Source organism: Morone saxatilis, unplaced genomic scaffold, assembly GCF_004916995.1.
Source record: "Morone saxatilis isolate NCDOM2014 unplaced genomic scaffold, NCSU_SB_2.0 Contig24, whole genome shotgun sequence".
Lineage (NCBI taxonomy): Eukaryota > Metazoa > Chordata > Actinopteri > Moronidae > Morone > Morone saxatilis.
The window spans coordinates 15,200,149-15,216,217 of NW_023339807.1; the positions used below are offsets into that span (position 1 = coordinate 15,200,149).

The 16,069-nt window shown below is 44.0% G+C and overlaps 2 protein-coding genes across 5 annotated transcripts in view; both read right to left on the reverse strand.

Annotated features, from left to right (window-relative positions):
• Positions 1–24: 24 nt before the first annotated feature.
• Positions 25–1,237, reverse strand: lenep (lens epithelial protein). The gene has a single exon (XM_035672867.1). The coding sequence runs from the start codon at positions 766–768 to the stop codon at positions 574–576; it is 195 nt and encodes a 64-aa protein (XP_035528760.1). The 5' UTR covers positions 769–1,237; the 3' UTR covers positions 25–573.
• A 143-nt stretch (positions 1,238–1,380) lies between these two features.
• The window catches only part of shc1 (SHC (Src homology 2 domain containing) transforming protein 1), a 21,713-nt gene continuing 7,024 nt past the window's right edge, over positions 1,381–16,069 (reverse strand). Inside the window, exons 2-13 of one of the 4 annotated variants that reach the window (XM_035672864.1) lie at positions 10,783–10,947; positions 10,477–10,547; positions 9,917–9,980; positions 8,769–8,888; positions 7,512–7,565; positions 7,083–7,134; positions 6,139–6,265; positions 5,879–6,026; positions 5,504–5,561; positions 5,148–5,264; positions 4,365–4,621; positions 1,381–4,237 (exon numbers count right to left, since the gene is read on the reverse strand). In XM_035672864.1, the coding sequence (XP_035528757.1) occupies positions 4,109–4,237; positions 4,365–4,621; positions 5,148–5,264; positions 5,504–5,561; positions 5,879–6,026; positions 6,139–6,265; positions 7,083–7,134; positions 7,512–7,565; positions 8,769–8,888; positions 9,917–9,980; positions 10,477–10,547; positions 10,783–10,944 (1,359 nt within the window). In that variant the 5' untranslated portion in view covers positions 10,945–10,947 and the 3' untranslated portion in view covers positions 1,381–4,108. Of the gene's footprint in view, positions 4,238–4,364; positions 4,622–5,147; positions 5,265–5,503; positions 5,562–5,878; positions 6,027–6,138; positions 6,266–7,082; positions 7,135–7,511; positions 7,566–8,768; positions 8,889–9,916; positions 9,981–10,476; positions 10,548–10,782; positions 16,056–16,069 lie in introns of those variants that run through there. The other 3 variants (XM_035672863.1, XM_035672866.1, XM_035672865.1) reach the window with 3 other exon arrangements.

Below are 16,069 nucleotides of genomic sequence, written 5' to 3' on the forward strand. Positions count from 1 at the left end.
TGAACAAAAAAGCAGACATAAAGGTAATATTTTTCTATTCATTATTTCCTTTATTCATTGCACACCAGTTTTTGTTGTACAGGAGTGTCATTCCTCAAGATCTCAGATCAGCAGGGCTGAATTCAGGACACTCTGACCCAGTCTCATAATGAACATTTGTAGCATCGGGAAATACGCAAGTGTGTTTTCTGGAACCCAAGAAAAGCATCCTACAGATACCAACAAAACAAAGATATAAATAAAAAACATGTTAAATATGCAAATAGGCATTTTATGATTTAGTAAACTTATTCCTCATTTTAGTTGCTGCTTTCTGAAAACGGAAAGCCTTGCTTTAAACAGTACACAACATAAACTGCTCTATATAAATAATAACGATTTGACCTCACTATTTGCTTTAGTAGTTTGTTGTCATATGAGACAAGACTCATACTTGCCAATGCTTTGCCAGCACCGCTGATCAAACACTCCATTCCTGATGAAATAAAAGATGGTTGAAATTACACTGTAGGAGCCAACGGAGAAAAGGGGAAAATCAATGTTTGACCACTTGATCTACTCTCTCTCAGTCTGTCAGTCCAGGATCTCTTTGATGCACCAGCAGCAGAGAAGGAAATACAGGCACTCCTTAACCGATTGGATGAAACCGTAGGCAATGTTTCCACCCATGAAGTTCTTGCCTCGTCCCAGACCCATGGCCATGTCCCGCAGGTGCTGTCCCAGAGAGGAGGAGGGCATGGCCTGGGGAAGAGGACGCTGGGGATGCATGGCTCCGGAGGATGAAGTCGAGCGCGCAGGCTGAGGCAACAAGGAGGGCAATTGATGGGAAGAAATAGGAGGTGAGGTCTGACAAATAGGATCAGACTGGGGCCTGTGCAACAGCTGAGGTCTGCTCCGTATTCCTGGCACAGTCAGCTCCCCTACTTATAACCTCCTATACAAACTGCAGGCTGCCTCCATTCACATCCGGCTTTTTCTCGACTGTTCTCTGCTTTCAAACATCCGCTGATTGATTAAAGGCCTTGTTTACCTTTGCTGTGCAGTGTTCCTCTCAGTTGTACGCCCCACGCACAGACTCTCCCCTAGGCTCTAATAATCCCTGAATCAGCCCCCCACTGTTACAGGATCATCTGTTCACAAACAGGAGAGTTCCAGTGGCTCCAATACAGCCCCCCCTCCACTACATCCCACCCTTTGTTCAGGACAATATGTGATAGGCAATCATACCTTCTAGCAGTGTGGGTGCTTTGTTGTTTCACTTTTTTTTCTGTACTTTGAAAAAAAATGAAAGGGATCTTAAAAGGCATATCCAACAATGTGATGAATACTCAGGCTAAATGCATGCCATCATATCAAAAGCCAAACTCACAAAGAGAGATGAATGATATATGTATTTATATAATGCAATCTATATTTTCAGATACAGGTGTAAACCAACATGTTTCCCTACAAACAAAAACAAAAGTATTAAAACAGAAACATAAAAAGTAAAAATCAATATCTGTGCACGCTATTTGAAAGTAACCTTTGGCTTTCAAAAACACAAATTAAAAAGTACAACAGCATCATCAACACAAGCACCACCACCAACAACACACAAGAAAATTGTTATTTTTGAAAGGATTTTCATGCAACAAAGGCATCCGTGATGAAAGGATGATAACATGGGACCAGTTCACTAATGATGCAGAGGGTCAGGTGGGTCTGATCCAACACACACACAGCAGAACTTAAAGCTCTGGTTTTCCTATCTCTGACCTACAAACAGAGTGCAAGCACAGTGTGAGTGTCTGACTGACCCAGCTGACACTCTGGTATGTGTGTGTGCGTGTTAGATTACAAGTGAGCCCTCTTCAGGGTCTGATTACTAGTTGACAGTTAAGGTTTAGGTTGAAAGATCCCTTCTCATATTTCTCTTTGACAAGTTCAATTGGCTTTAAGAAGAGCTACCTCAATGCTGTGGTTCCTGGCTCTGTGTTTACTTATCAAATGAGTCATTAAATATACAACTATGAAAACAATAATCCAATACTGAGCTGACCAGTCAAAAACCAATGTTATATACAGATGGTCAAGAAATATCCCGCCAAATGGTGACATCAAGTATCTGTGACTATAAGCTGAATGCAAGAATGTGCATCAGAGGAGATTGCCATCACTGGATCTGTTTATGTGTGTTTATTGGAGTGTCATTTTTGCAGAGTCTTTGTTTAACTGAGAGGCTTGTGTGAGATTCTCCTGTAGTCGACTACATTTGAATTAAGTACATAAGGTGACTGCATTGAAGTGACGTGACTGCATTGAAGAAACAAGGCACAATTAAAAAAGACATTAAAAAAACACAACTTCATGAACTGAGGGAGGAGGAAGAGGAAAGGAGAAACAATAGTGTGAACTTCTCCCCCCCCCACAAAATCCTCAAAGGTTTGTGAAAAAAAGCACACTGAGGAGAAACATTTGGCATCTCATCGTTAGCAATGCTCTAAAAACATTTGTCCTTATGTTCAGTTAGCCCCAAATCACTTCATTTTTTTTTAAAAAGGACATTATTCCCTCAAATGATTACAAAATAAAGCAACATCACAATACACAAAAATTACCTAACCAGTTACTACAACATTTGCATCATTTTTGCAGAGAGAAATTCATTGCTTAGGATGTTCAACATTTGTCATTGGCCAACATTTAAAGAGATCTCCTTTAACTACTCCTTTTCAGTCAGAACACTAGATAAAGATAGAACCCATAGATTGTCAATGCAAACACATACTAAGGAGTCAATGAAAAGCAACAGGTCAAACGATCTGGTCTATACTTCTCAAAATGTACTAGTTATTGTGTTTGTGGGAGACATCAACGCACAATTTACATTAAAGATCTCATTTTAGATTACGTATTCAGGCACAGTCATCTAGATTCTTCTGCTCTCTAAAGCAGGCCCATTTAATATGCATTTTCTCCTATCTACATTTGCACCCAATGCTGTAAGCACACCAGACAGATAACTGTTGATAATCATCAAGGCTTTCTCTGCTGTTAGCGACCAAGTTCATGTTCTTTGGCATTACAGGTGGTGCAGATCGTGTGTGGTGTAAAGGTGTGTGTGTATCTGTGTTTACAGAGGGATTAGGGAGATACAGCTGATTCGTTCGACTCAGAATGTCCAATAAGTAAAGAGTCCCAAGATAACAAAGGAAAAAAAAGGAAAAAAAGAACGTATATCATGGCATAGCAGTCCCCAGTTTTGCATACAGGCTTTCCTCATTACCAGGTATCACTCTGGGGGTAGGGGGGTCAAAGTTCAAACATCCATAAAAGGGGAGTGGTTGGGGGTAAGGTGGCCCTCCTGATTAGACTGGAAGCAAACTTGTTTATGCATATTCACCAGGCAGTATTAATACAAAGTCAGGTTTGCTGCTGAAGTGCTACAGGCTCAAAGTGTTTATGTTTAAGCCTGATTCAGTCTCTGAAACAAAGAACCGCTGCCATCCAGTTTGTGTTTTGCCTAATATACTCCAGCAACAGTCTGAGGGAAATCATTCCCAGAAAGAAAGAACAGGTGCTAAAAAAAGCATACAATCTCATTCGAAGTCCCATTAATGCTCCTTTCTTCACTTTTCAGGTCCACAATTTCTTTGTACACAATTCCATGGATTAGTAGTTCTGTTTTTTTTTTTTCATAATCGTACAATAAGATTAGTTTTTTTTTCTGTAAAAAAATTTGCATTTTTTTGTCGCCCCGTTCTTAAATTAGCAAAGGGCTCCTCCCTGGTTCACAGTAGGCTGTTGAGAAATTGCAGCAGTGCTTCTCCGTTGTGGAGGGATGCGCCTGATAGTTGGTGGGGTCAAGGACTGCAGGTCACAGTTTGGCTTTCAGAAAGGAATATGTGGCAACAGCAGCAAGTGAGTGATTTTGCAGAGAAAAAGAAGTTTTTTGTCTTTTTTGGCTTTGCTATGGTGTGTGCATATTTATTATTGTGTATGTGTATCAAGTGTAGTGTTGCTGTGTGTCTTATAGCTAATGCAGGTGTGTTTGTCTTGCGTTGAGTTGAGTTGCTGCAGGAGTGCGTTATATTTGGTGGAGTATTTCATTGGTGTGTGTTTAACGTCAGGCCCTGCGCTCTACTGGCTGTTGCAGACACACTTCACTACCAGCTGATACAATAGGGAGTCTGTTGTCCATGTGGTAGCTGATCAGGTGACTCACACTTTCAAACCGATGGTCTTTTGTACGAACCTAAAAGACAAAAAAAACAAAAAACAAAAATTGCATGTTTAAATACAAGGAAAACACTAATTTAAAAAATCCCATAGCCAATTCATGCTTTTCCCTCCCGTTTGTGTACTCTCTCGCCCGAACTCACCACTCCTTCTGGGTCGACTAGTAGCAGGTGTTTGGGCTGACCACCCTGCTGTCCCGTGAGGACGTACTGTCCCGGTGTGGTCCCAGATTCTCGCACCAAGAAGTCTCCATCGCGGGTCAGCAGCCTCTCTGCTTCCCTGCGACTTAAGCTACCATGGAACCAGGCCTCACACTGCAACTGCTGCACCAGAGGGGGCGCTGCTGTCACTGAGCCTGGGACACTATGCCCAGAGACCCCCAGGGCATCATCAAATGGCTCTTGAGAAATAAATAGACACACATTTTTATTATTGTATTTCTCTCAAATGCATGCCTATATAGCAAAAATAATGTGTTATCCTTAAATATTGTCCGTTTAGTGAACCACATTTCTAGTGGACTGTGCCTTTAATGTGAGGAGCTTTACACAGTCAACCAATCATGTTACATAAAATGCCCCTGTAATGGACAAAGGCACTCTAATTCCCTTATCTTTTTCCAAGGCTGCCTTCTGTGGGCAGCTCCACTCTTCAATTAGCCTGTCATATAGAATGTACAGTACACACTACTCTGCTCATCTCCTTAGTCAATAATTAACCCTTATTCTCTGCACATAGTAAAACAATTGCCCAATTGAGTTACTAGCAATTTTGTTTACAACCTACGCATCTTGTCAGCGTGGGTTGTAAACAGCTATTTAGTTTCCTGACCAGCTAGTTGATTATTTTTCAAACATTTTACCCTGATTTGTCAAGTTAGAATGATTTTCTCAACACAACATAGACAGGCTGAATAAGGCACTTACTCATGTCAAAAGCATCTCTGTGAGCATTCCCATTGGCTGCAACTGGGAGGCGGGGTTTATCCACATTGACGTATGAAGGGTCATCGAACAGTTCCCGTCCCCCTTCTTTGGCTCCCACTGAAAAAAGACAAAACAGACATCAGTGACCTTGGCACATCTTATCATTCCCCCATTAGCCATATGCATTAAATTACATTTTAACCACCCATGACAAGATAAAACAACACAAGAAGTATAGTAAAGAAAATGTGTGATTGAATTCCGTCGTAATTGTGCCTGGATGATTAATCTTCCCATTTCTCCGGATTTACAGTGAATCACAGAGATCCAGACAGACAGGTAGAGACAGAGCTCACCTGGCAGAGGCGGCAGCGGCTGCTTGTGAATGTCATTCTGACCTGGTTGTCCATAAGGCTGCAAACAGAGGCATATAAACAAATAGTGAGTCACAGCCACATGTGGGCATACTCTGGCATACATATTCCTATTAAAAGGGTTACAAAAGGTCAATGATGATTTGTCTTTTACAAACCGAGCAATCCCAGCTGGGTTACTGTTGCCTTTTAATTGTTTTAGGCTCAGAACTAGGCAACTCTGAATAACATGCTGCTTAGTAATTAGATTCCTTACAAGTGTATCATCTCTTGACTACAGTATGAGCAGTGTTTGGATGTGTTGAAACATGTATGAGTATCTCCTTCTCCTGTTGTGTTTATTTGCAGTTTCCTCACCAGCGTGGCACCTGGGCGGGTCCTCATGTCAATCAGTCCACCAGGGGGAGGCTGTTTTCCAGGAAAATTATTATAGTAAGGGACGTCAGGAGGTGGAGCTGCCTCATCATCTTCTTCCTCCCATGCAGAGCCGTCAAACGGAGCCATTCTGGGAGAAAAGGGGTGATGCGAACGCATATACAGAATCACATTATGGGTGACAAAATACAAACATAAGCTTGTGTTTTGGGGCTCATGTGAGTGAAAATGTTCACATTTACCTGTCATGAGGCGTGACCAGTTTGGGGGGGTTCTTCAGGTACTGTTTGAAACGCAGTTCAAAGGCCTGGCCAATGGTGCTGATGACTTCCTGGGCTAAACCCTCTGAACACTCCAGGATATGACATGCTGAAGGAGAGGAGGCACAAATGACTAATAAGGAATGAAATATGCACTCAGCTAATCAACATGCAGGCAAAGTAGAAAACTGCTAACACGTGCACATTTTCAGTACATTCATGTAAATATGCAAGTAATTACTGACAAAGAATAGCTGCTTATCATTCACTTTACCCACATACCCACTCCAGTTGAATGAATAATATTAACAAGGTTATTCATTGGTGTTGAATGTTGGTAGAACCTTAATGGACATGATGTAATCCTAAAAATTTCAATAGAAGTTTTTTAGTTGCTCCTGAGCTCTGTGAGTGCGAAACCAAGGATTGCATTTTTGTCCTCCATTCGTCATCATTGCACGGAAAATCAAGCCACATGTCGACTTATTTAGCACATAATGATGAATAAAGCAGATTCTGCCAAACAATTAAAAACAGGCCTGTTACTTGCTATGCCTATTCATTGGTAAATGTACTGCTGTCTTCGTTTGCTCCGCACAGTTGGTCTGTACGGACTCAGCTCCAGTGGGCGGTGTGTCAAATTCAAAGGGGAATTACAAAATGAATAGAGCCATTTCCTTTACTTAATAGGATTCATTTATATTTTAATGAAATGTTTTGTTTTTTACGGTATTTGCTAAAAGTGCAATCTCAAAACCTGTTTCTCCATCCAGTGAGACTGAATGTAGACTGAACATTTGCAACTCATGTAACAAAGGATCAGGGTGAGACTTCTACTCAAACCAAGGGCAAAAAACTAAAGTAATACGAGTCTTTTAAACATTTTAGACATTAAACATTAAGGTCATTTTCCTGTTTCTGCTCACCTCTCTGGTTGACTGGGTCTTTGGCCACGTATGCTACGTACTCCGCTGTATCCTGAGGGAGACAGGGTAAGACAGTTATGGGTAGGAAGGGAGGGAAAAATGAATAGAAGCAAAAGGGTGAAGGGCAGATTTAGGATAGAAAGGTTGAAAAGCAGAAGAAGAAAGAGATAAAGCAAAAGCAGCACTCTTTAAGTCGTGACAGAAGTTAAAAACATACATTGAACTGAAAGAGAAACGACAGGAAGTAATGAGATCAAGCTTATAAGAGGGAGATTGCAAACCAGCGAGGCAGCAATAGAGTGAGTGGTATTCATAAGAATAGACAATGACAGAAGACAGGAAGGAAGGATATGAAGGCTGAAGAAAGATGGAAAAAGGCCAGAGCGAGATTTGAGCTGAGAGAGAGAGAGAGAGTGTTGGGTGACTCACTGGGTCTCCTCCAGAAGCAAAGGAGATGGACTGCATGTGATGATTGGCGATTATCTGTGGAGAAAAAGAAAGAAAGGAAGAGATAGAGAGAGGGGGAGAGAGAGAGAGAGAAAAGAAACAGAAGGAGAGCACGTGGGTGACATGAAGTATGTGGGAAGTGAGATGAAAGCATGTGGATGGAAAGACAAATGTGGAATCATTACTGAGAAAAGTGCTTTTTCCCTCCAGTGAGCACCATCAACTGCAGCAGAGATAAAAACTAAGTAGGGACAATGGATGGAACACCTTTTTAACAGTCTGCAACAACCGCCCATGTTGGATCAATAACAATACCAACACTTGCTAATGCTCTGTGCACAATGTGTGGTCTATATCTGAGGCTTTATTTCTGAATGGATATATGTGCGCGGCGCGATTATTTGTGCTACGTGTTAATGTGTACGCGCTGCACTACTGTAAACCATCTCCCCAAAGAAATAACCATTGTTCAGCAGCTATTAACTCATTAGAGGTCTGGGAGAAGGATCACATCCTGCCCTGTGGAGATGCAGGAATGAAGACGATGGTTAAGAGGGATTTGTGCAGCATCCAGGATAAATGAGGCAAACAAAGTGCAGAAGCTTGACATTTATCTGGGAATCCCCTGAATGCCCCAAAAGGTCACGGCGCACAGTGCTCTGATGACCACATCACTAAAGATAATACCTTGAGTGGTGAGTGAGGTTTATAAAGATACTTCCTTGAAGTCAAAATCTATTGAAACATGTATATATTTACATTGCTTAGGTCCAAACTTCTGTGACATTTACGCTAACTAAGATCTGTTTATATCATTAATTTGAGCGTGAAAGCAGTCAGATTAATCTTCATCCATCTTTTAAAACATATTCTTTGAAAAGATCATAAAACTCACTATGGGCAATTAATTCAGGTTAGCAGATATAATGATAATGAACAATAACAATGCAGTTTTACAGCAAGATTTAGAATAAAATAAAAATTAAAAAAAACATTGTATGTCTGTATAATCCTTAAAACCACATGAATCCCTCTAGCAGAGAGCTCCTCAGGTTTTCTCTGCTTCAGTAAACTGCACAGGCTAAGTGCACTCTGGATACCAAACATACCTTTGGCTAAAACTGAACTCTAACAATCATCATCAGATCAGCAATTCTGACTCACAGTCAAATCACAGGACGAATCTGAAAAACAATGTACACAACAACGGCTTCAAGAGTCGGCTGGTTTTAGTCTAACCTGTTTGCAGTCGGAGGCCAGCAGGTTGAGGCTGCTGGTCGATATGGTGAGGTTGATTGTCATGCCAGCAAACTGCAGGTTACTCTTCCCCAGGATGGAGGTCAGACAGCGAGAGGAAGGCTGTGAAAAACAGGGATGTGGTCCATGAGTGATAAACAAACAAGGTGTGCAGACACAGAACAACTGGACTTTTTTTTTTTTTTTTTACTTCAACAAAGCACGATGGCCCATTGAGTGCTCCCTGGCTGTGCATGAGCATGTGGGTGTATGTGTGGAAATGTCTGTGTGCGTGGGAGTGAAAGAACAGCTGCGATTGTGAAAGTGATCCTGTCTCCAAGGCCAACTGCGACCAATGGGGAGTAGACAGGACAGTTCACATACTGTAGGCCGGGCCAAGAGCATCACGCAGACCCCGCCAGCACGATTGTGCCAGCCCGTTTATCCCAATACTCTGCCTGTTCTCAGGGCTTTCATCCATATCTGCTCCAGAATATTTGGCGTACGCTGTGAGAAAAACAGCATCAGGGCAGGATGCACATGCTCAGCCACATTAACCTCAGTCGAGCCAAATCAGAGGGACTAGACTACTTTAATCTATTCTGGTTTGCATCCTATAACCGTTTTGTCTGGTGTGCTGCACTGCCAGACATTCCTTGGTCAAAACCTGCTACGGCAACAGGCCGCTGGATTTAGCCACCTGTTTTATGGACTGTGGGTGGATGTTTTTAGTTTTACAGGAATACTTGTGCTCAGACACACAGTCTTTAAACAGCAAACTGGCGGCTGTGTCTGCTAATCTGTAGTGCTTCTACGGCCTGACACTGGCTCCACACAAGCTACTACACCACTGCTCTAGCCTCCCTTGTGACAAGAGGGAGGGAAAACAGAGACCATAGAGTGATTGGTAATTACCTGCGAGTAGTCTACTGACCACAGAAGTGTACAATCAGCCTAAATCAAGATCTGTATGTATGTATGTGTGTGTGTGTGTAAGGGAGAGTGTGTGACTGAATAGCCAACTGACCACAGAGTGGACAATCAAGCTAAATCTAGCTCAGATCCAGAAAACCCTTCCCACTGCCGCCCACTTAAGCCGTATAAATAAATAATGCCCTGTAAGGGTGTGTGCTAGTGTGCGTGGTGTGTACCTTTCTCCTGCGCTGGGCTCCTTTGGCTCCGGGCACTGCCTCACACACCACAGAGATGGCCTCCCTGAAACATTACCAACATGCAAGTGTTGCAATAGCATGTCGTTAACCCTCACACCTTCCCGGACTCACAATTATGCGCATTAAATGAGATATGGCAGCGGGTGATTCAATTTATCGGCCCTGGCAACTGTACTGGTCTTTGCCACGGAGACAAACATCACTACGGAAACCAGAAGGAAACCACCAGGATTCCAGAACATTCTAATTTAGGGGCTGGGAGAGTTGCAGGCGTGTATACCCGTACACACACACACATGCACATATAAGCAGACGTTAACACAGAAAGAAACAAGCAAGCAAGCAAAAGAGAGGGGAAGCGGGACAGAAAAAAAGAGCAAGCAGAAAAAGACACATATGAGAGGTGAGCGGTGGTGTGTGAGTGTAGGTGGCCGCCGCTTCTTTAAAGTATAACCACACATTTACCATTACACCCACCACATGCACATGCGAGAAATGAGATGAGAGGAAGACAGCACGTGAGCAGTGTGTAATCTCACCTGGTGACCTGAGTTCTGGTGTTGAAGTCGAGCGCTCGCATTGACTGTAGCACCTCCACACAACCCATGTACTGCCCAGGAAACAGGAAGGCAACACATTAACATCGGACATTTCCTACATGGCGGTCCCATTGGACAGATGGAACACAACAGAGGAAGAAAAGCAATGGTGTCCTTTCCTCATTTCTGTGTCAGTTTCTAAAAATGTGAAAGAAGCGTGTACATATGCAAAGAACCAGACTGGAGCGAGAGATGTGGAATTATATATTTCAGTCAGGAGTTAGTGAGAGTGTGCCAGTCACTCACCCGTACAGTGTAAGAAACACCGGTGGTGCTGACCACACTGTCGGAGTGCAGCCAGCCACGGGTGGGTTTGTTGACAAAGGAGCCATGGCGCGTCCACTCATCTCCTCCCAGTTGCCCTCCTTCCACCCGTGCCCTCCTGGACGCCCCTCCTAGCCGGTTCATATCCTGCAGAGGAGGTCGGGGAGGGGGAGAAGGAGCGGTTAGAGGGGGGAGTGGGTGATGAAGCGGAGGGGAGGAGCTAGAGCTGCTCCTGTCGTCCCCAGAGGACTCAACGGGCGCCTGTGCCTGCTGCGGCCTACTTGAGGCCTTGAGTCCTGGGAGAAGAGTGGCAGAGACACCCAGACGAAGGGATCCCATTCTGGGGAAGAAGGAGCAAAGGGTGGTGGGGCTGTTCTCGGCCGGGCGGGGAGAAGAGGGGGGCAAGATGGGAGTGAGAGATGAGGAGGAGAGAGAGGAAGGTAAACCGGGGGAGGGAGTGAGCGGGGTGGCAGGACTGGAAGGAGGGAACGATGATGGATTGGAGTTTGTTTCATCAGTTGAGCTCAGTGATTCACTTCGAAAGTGGGTGTACTTGGTTTTTGGGACAAGCTCCATAATGAATCTGCAGTGTCAGTTTTTATATCCGCGCAAGTCCACACAGGCTCTAGTGATTCAATCAAAGTCTCTTTGTCTCAGTATTCAAAGTTTCTCTCGAAAAGGACACACAGCCATCTGTCTGTCTCCCTCAGCGTAAGAGCTGCATCCATCTGTCTGGTTGTCTGTCCTCCACTCATTACCAGGCAGCCGAAACCAAACCGTCTTAAAAACAGCTTCACCCACAATGGAAGAAGAATGAGAAAAGGCGCAGAGGAAAAGTGTGGTGTCCCAGTTAATGGTAGAATGCAGATGAAAAAAGTTTGTTTTTAGTGCACCAGTGCAGATCATGTTGTCATCAGTTCACTTTTAAATCTGCGTCAATGTTCATTGTGTTCCCAGGGACTGATGATGACATAGTTTAACTCTCCACAAAGTGTTCATCAGTGTTTTTGCCATAATGTAAAACAATATCTGTGAGTATCTTGTCCCAGCTTAACAGCCTCTCAGTGATGGCCAGTTATCCAGCTGTCGCCAGCACCATGGAGAATCAACACAAGTGATTGTCTCTCAACGCCCCCCTCGCATGTGTGTCTTACTGCACTGAGCGCTGTGCTCTTGTACGTGATGTGTTTACATGCGAGTGAGACGGTATAAACCTTTCCTACCCACAATGCTTCTTAGATTATGTGTGTGTTGGCGTGTGTGCACATGCGTGCATGTTGTGAAGCAACTCCCCTTGGCAGCTCTATCCTGCTTGACATGGGCCCATAAAAATCCTATTAGCAGCCAACGAGGGGATCGCAAGGGGGCTGCGCGCACCAACACGGCAGCAACACACACACAATTCACAGCTCCAGTTGGTCGATACCACAGCGAGCACCTGCAGAGCTCAATGAAGCCCAGAACTGCTAAAGAAGAGAGAGGAGGCTTACTGATGTGTGGCTAGTATCCAACGCGGCACGCTTTAACACCTACTTTTCAACTGCATCGTATTCTCAAATCTTCAAATCAAATCGGATTCCTCTTTTATTCCCTCTCCCTCTTCCTCCAAATGGTTTCATGTCCTCTCTGAATGGCCCTCGCCCTCTCCCTCCCTGCGTCTCCTTCTTCTTCTTCTTCTCTCCTCTTCCAGATTACTTCTGACACAGCCTCGTCCCCCTTCTCTGCACTCTTTCCTCCCCTCTCTCTGTCTCCTCTCTTCTCCTGGAAGCCCTCTCTCTTTCTCCACACGATGTACTCTGCCAACCTCTGTCTCTCCAACGCCTCCGCCCTCTCCCGCGCCACCACTTCCTCTCTCCTCTTCCAGATGATCTCTCGCTCCCCCTCACCCCCTCCCTCGTCTGCTCGCCCGTTCTCCAGGCTGTCCTGTTTAACAGTCCCTGTCTAGTGTATTGATGGTGAGCCCTGTCTTTCCGCCTCTCTAACTTTAAGATTGGGGATGGCTAGAGGCTAGGCATGATCACCTATTTAGACACTAGTAGAAAACAGAAAGAAAAAAGTTAGTACTTAAGACTGGGCCGGCAGAGTCGGGCCCGTTCCTGACTGAAGTTCCTGATATGGCTAAAACAAGTGAGGCTGTCGTGGTTCAAGTGTGTTGCCTAAAACTCGCCGCCTCAGTTAGGATGTTTTTTTTTTCTTTTTCTCGAGCACCATTAGATAGCGGTAGGTTGATTCTGAGATGTTGTCTGTGTCCGCTACAGCGATAGACAATGCAGTAGCACGGTGGTGATGTAACACCGGAGAATGTAGGTCATTGGCTGATGACGACTACCGGTGGGCTTGTTGTGATGGTAATGAGACCTGATTGGTCCAGTGTGAACTCCCAACCCAGGGTTCCCTGAATGGTGCTGGAGGCTCACTAGAGTTGAACGTGAACTCGCTCACCCTGCTGGAAATGCTCAATTAAAACCACACTGTTGTTAATGCTGATCTCTCTATGCACCTCTCTTCTTACCCTGTTACTGTATTACTGCCTGGTTCAAACACCAAAGCACAGATTATAGTTACCTGAGAGAAGAGCGTTGACACAGCCCCATATGATATGAACAAGCCAAGTGTTAAAGTTCTTGGACCGGTTCCTTCCTTATCTAAGGCAGGGCTTATCGAGCAGCAGGTTAGCTCTCAGTTTTACTTCAAACTATCGTGTAGAAACCACATAACATCTCATATTCTGCATAGACCAACCTAGAAGGCAAACAACAGCCTGTTTACATTAACAGTCTCTCGCAGAGTCCCAAAGTCCCAAAACAGTCTGCAGCAGTTTGATCTCAGTAGGAGGCAAGACTACACCTACAGTCCTGCAGCAAGCTTGCTGGCCTACAGCTCAGTGCTATTGAGGCACTAGTCATATTTACAATCTGTTGACCTTTACTCCCTCAAAAGGAGAGCAAGGTTTACACACACCTTGCCTAGACCACTTACACGACGTTGTAAATCTGGCACCAATGTTTCAGTAATGCCTAGTGAAAAGGTTAATTTTCCCACACACTAACATTTCAGAACTTAACTGTGTCTGAAGTACAGCGGGCCAGCTTGTAGTGGGCGCTGGATGCATGGCAAAGGAACAGTCGCCTACACTAGTCTAGCACCACAGAGGGATTGTCTAGCAATTCTAGCTAGTCATCCATCTGGTCTTGGCTAAAAAGCACCATGGAGGATCCAGTCACACTCATGTACTGCCAGACCAGCTGGGATAATCTCCAGAAAGCTGTAAAGAAGTATGGCTGGAAAAGTCACAAAAGACACCCGGTATTTGGACAATCAAAGAGCATGCAGAACAAACAAAACAGTCCGTAACACCCCTAATAGAACCAGAAAGTAGTACTGACAGGGAATTAGCACTTAAAAAGGCAAAAGATTAACACTAGAGAGGAAAATCCAGGTGTGTTCCCATATGCAGGGGTGCTGAAATGCTATAGTTAACCCTCACACTGCCCAACGATGTTTTAGTGCACAGGACACAGTGTAGGTCAGGTGACTGCAGAGGAGATGACCCTCTACATGAGGAGAGATCCTGAATCACCTACACACAGGCAGTAATAGGAACAGACTGTCACAAACATTAGCACACCTAATGATCGGTGATTAGTGGCCTTGAGGCCAAGCAGCTGCACAGAGTGAGATGTACAAGTGAAACCAGTACGATAATCTCATTTATCGGGTCATTCCTGATAATGGCACATCAGCTTTACTGATGAAGATGGTGGTTGCCATTGATAAAGGTGAGATCAGGACAAACAGGGCCGAGCCAACGTGCACAAGACGAAAGAAGGGAGAATGGGAAGGGGGAGACAGGTGACCTGAAACAACCCTGATTCTCGGAGACTGCCGAGCTTCGCATAGACAAAGACTGTCAAGGAAAGAAAAAAAAATCCTGTCTAAGAAAGAAAGTCTAAAAACTGCACACAAGCATGGACTAATCAAGTCTACTGCTTCTTGTCTACTAGATATATACAATTACCTAATGGAACAGCACCAGTTTTAAGAAATAAGACAAGAAAAAAGAACTTTACATCTTGTTCTGTCTGCAGCTGCCGCCCGTTGCTATGGCAACAGACATTAAAAGAGATGCCTGCAGAGGATATAATCTGAGAAGTCCCGACAACCGCAGAAATCTTCAGACAAAGAGATAACTGCTTTGTCAAATCACATGGCAGCAATTAGTTGCTGCATCAAAGGCTCCACATTAGCGCTTCTTTTCATCCAACAGGAGGAAAAACTACAGACTCCCAGAAAGATCAATAGGTTTCAGGAAATGATCAAAGTTTGACCAGCGTCGCGCCAGCCATAAAACCCAATCAATGTTGACATCCCATGTCGGCTGCATGCACTGACTCCAACTAGGGCATGTAAAACTGTATGTCTGATATTATTTCAAAAGAACAATAAACACTTTCCTAATAACAGTATAAACAACAACAACTACACTAACCATTTACTTCTAAAAGACAACACTGATGTTTAGAAAACTTGCATAAAAACAACCTGAATATTCTGTGCAGCAGCTAACAAAGACAATGATTGTATAACATCCTGCAGAGTAGATCTTATGCTCATAGAGAATAGAAAATCAGAAGTCATAAAGAGAGTCTATATTTCTAAAAAAAAAAAAAAAAGTAATCAAATTGTTCTGTATAAAGTGACTCTAATCAATGTCAAGAGTTCTTTCTTTTTTTTAATGAATGGCAAAGAATAAAGAGTAGTTCCTTTTTTGGTTTAAAAAGCATACAGTTGATAATCCATGGCGATTCATCTAAAGCTGGGCACACATGAGAACCACATTAATGTTTAAACAGCCACAGACTGTCCGGTCATCCGTCCTCTCCTTCCTCTTTCTGGATCTCTCGTCCGTCCACTCCCTGAAAAACGTGCTTCTCCTCTGATCCGCTCTTCCGCTCGATTAATTCACAAAGTCACTGCCGGCAGCTCCTCTCCATCTATCCTCTCCTCCGTTTGGCTGCCTCCTCTTCTCTTCCCTCCTCTGTCTCTCTCTCTCTCTTTCAGCAGATGGTGAAAAGGCAGTGCTGCCAGCATGGACAATGGCACTCCTTCATTGTGCTCCTCTTCTCCCCTCACGTCTGTCTCTCATTCCCACTTTCCTTCCACCTCTGTCTGATAGGGGGACGATCACGCTGTCTGTCCTCCCCTCCTCCCAGTCTGGGTGATGCTGCCTCCCATTTTCTCTCTAACCGTCTCTCTCCCTCTCTCTCTC

Bases quoted from the DNA above. Each gene is read 5' to 3' on its own strand.
- lenep (XM_035672867.1), bottom strand. From the start codon at position 768: ATGCATCCCCAGCGTCCTCTTCCCCAGGCCATGCCCTCCTCCTCTCTG.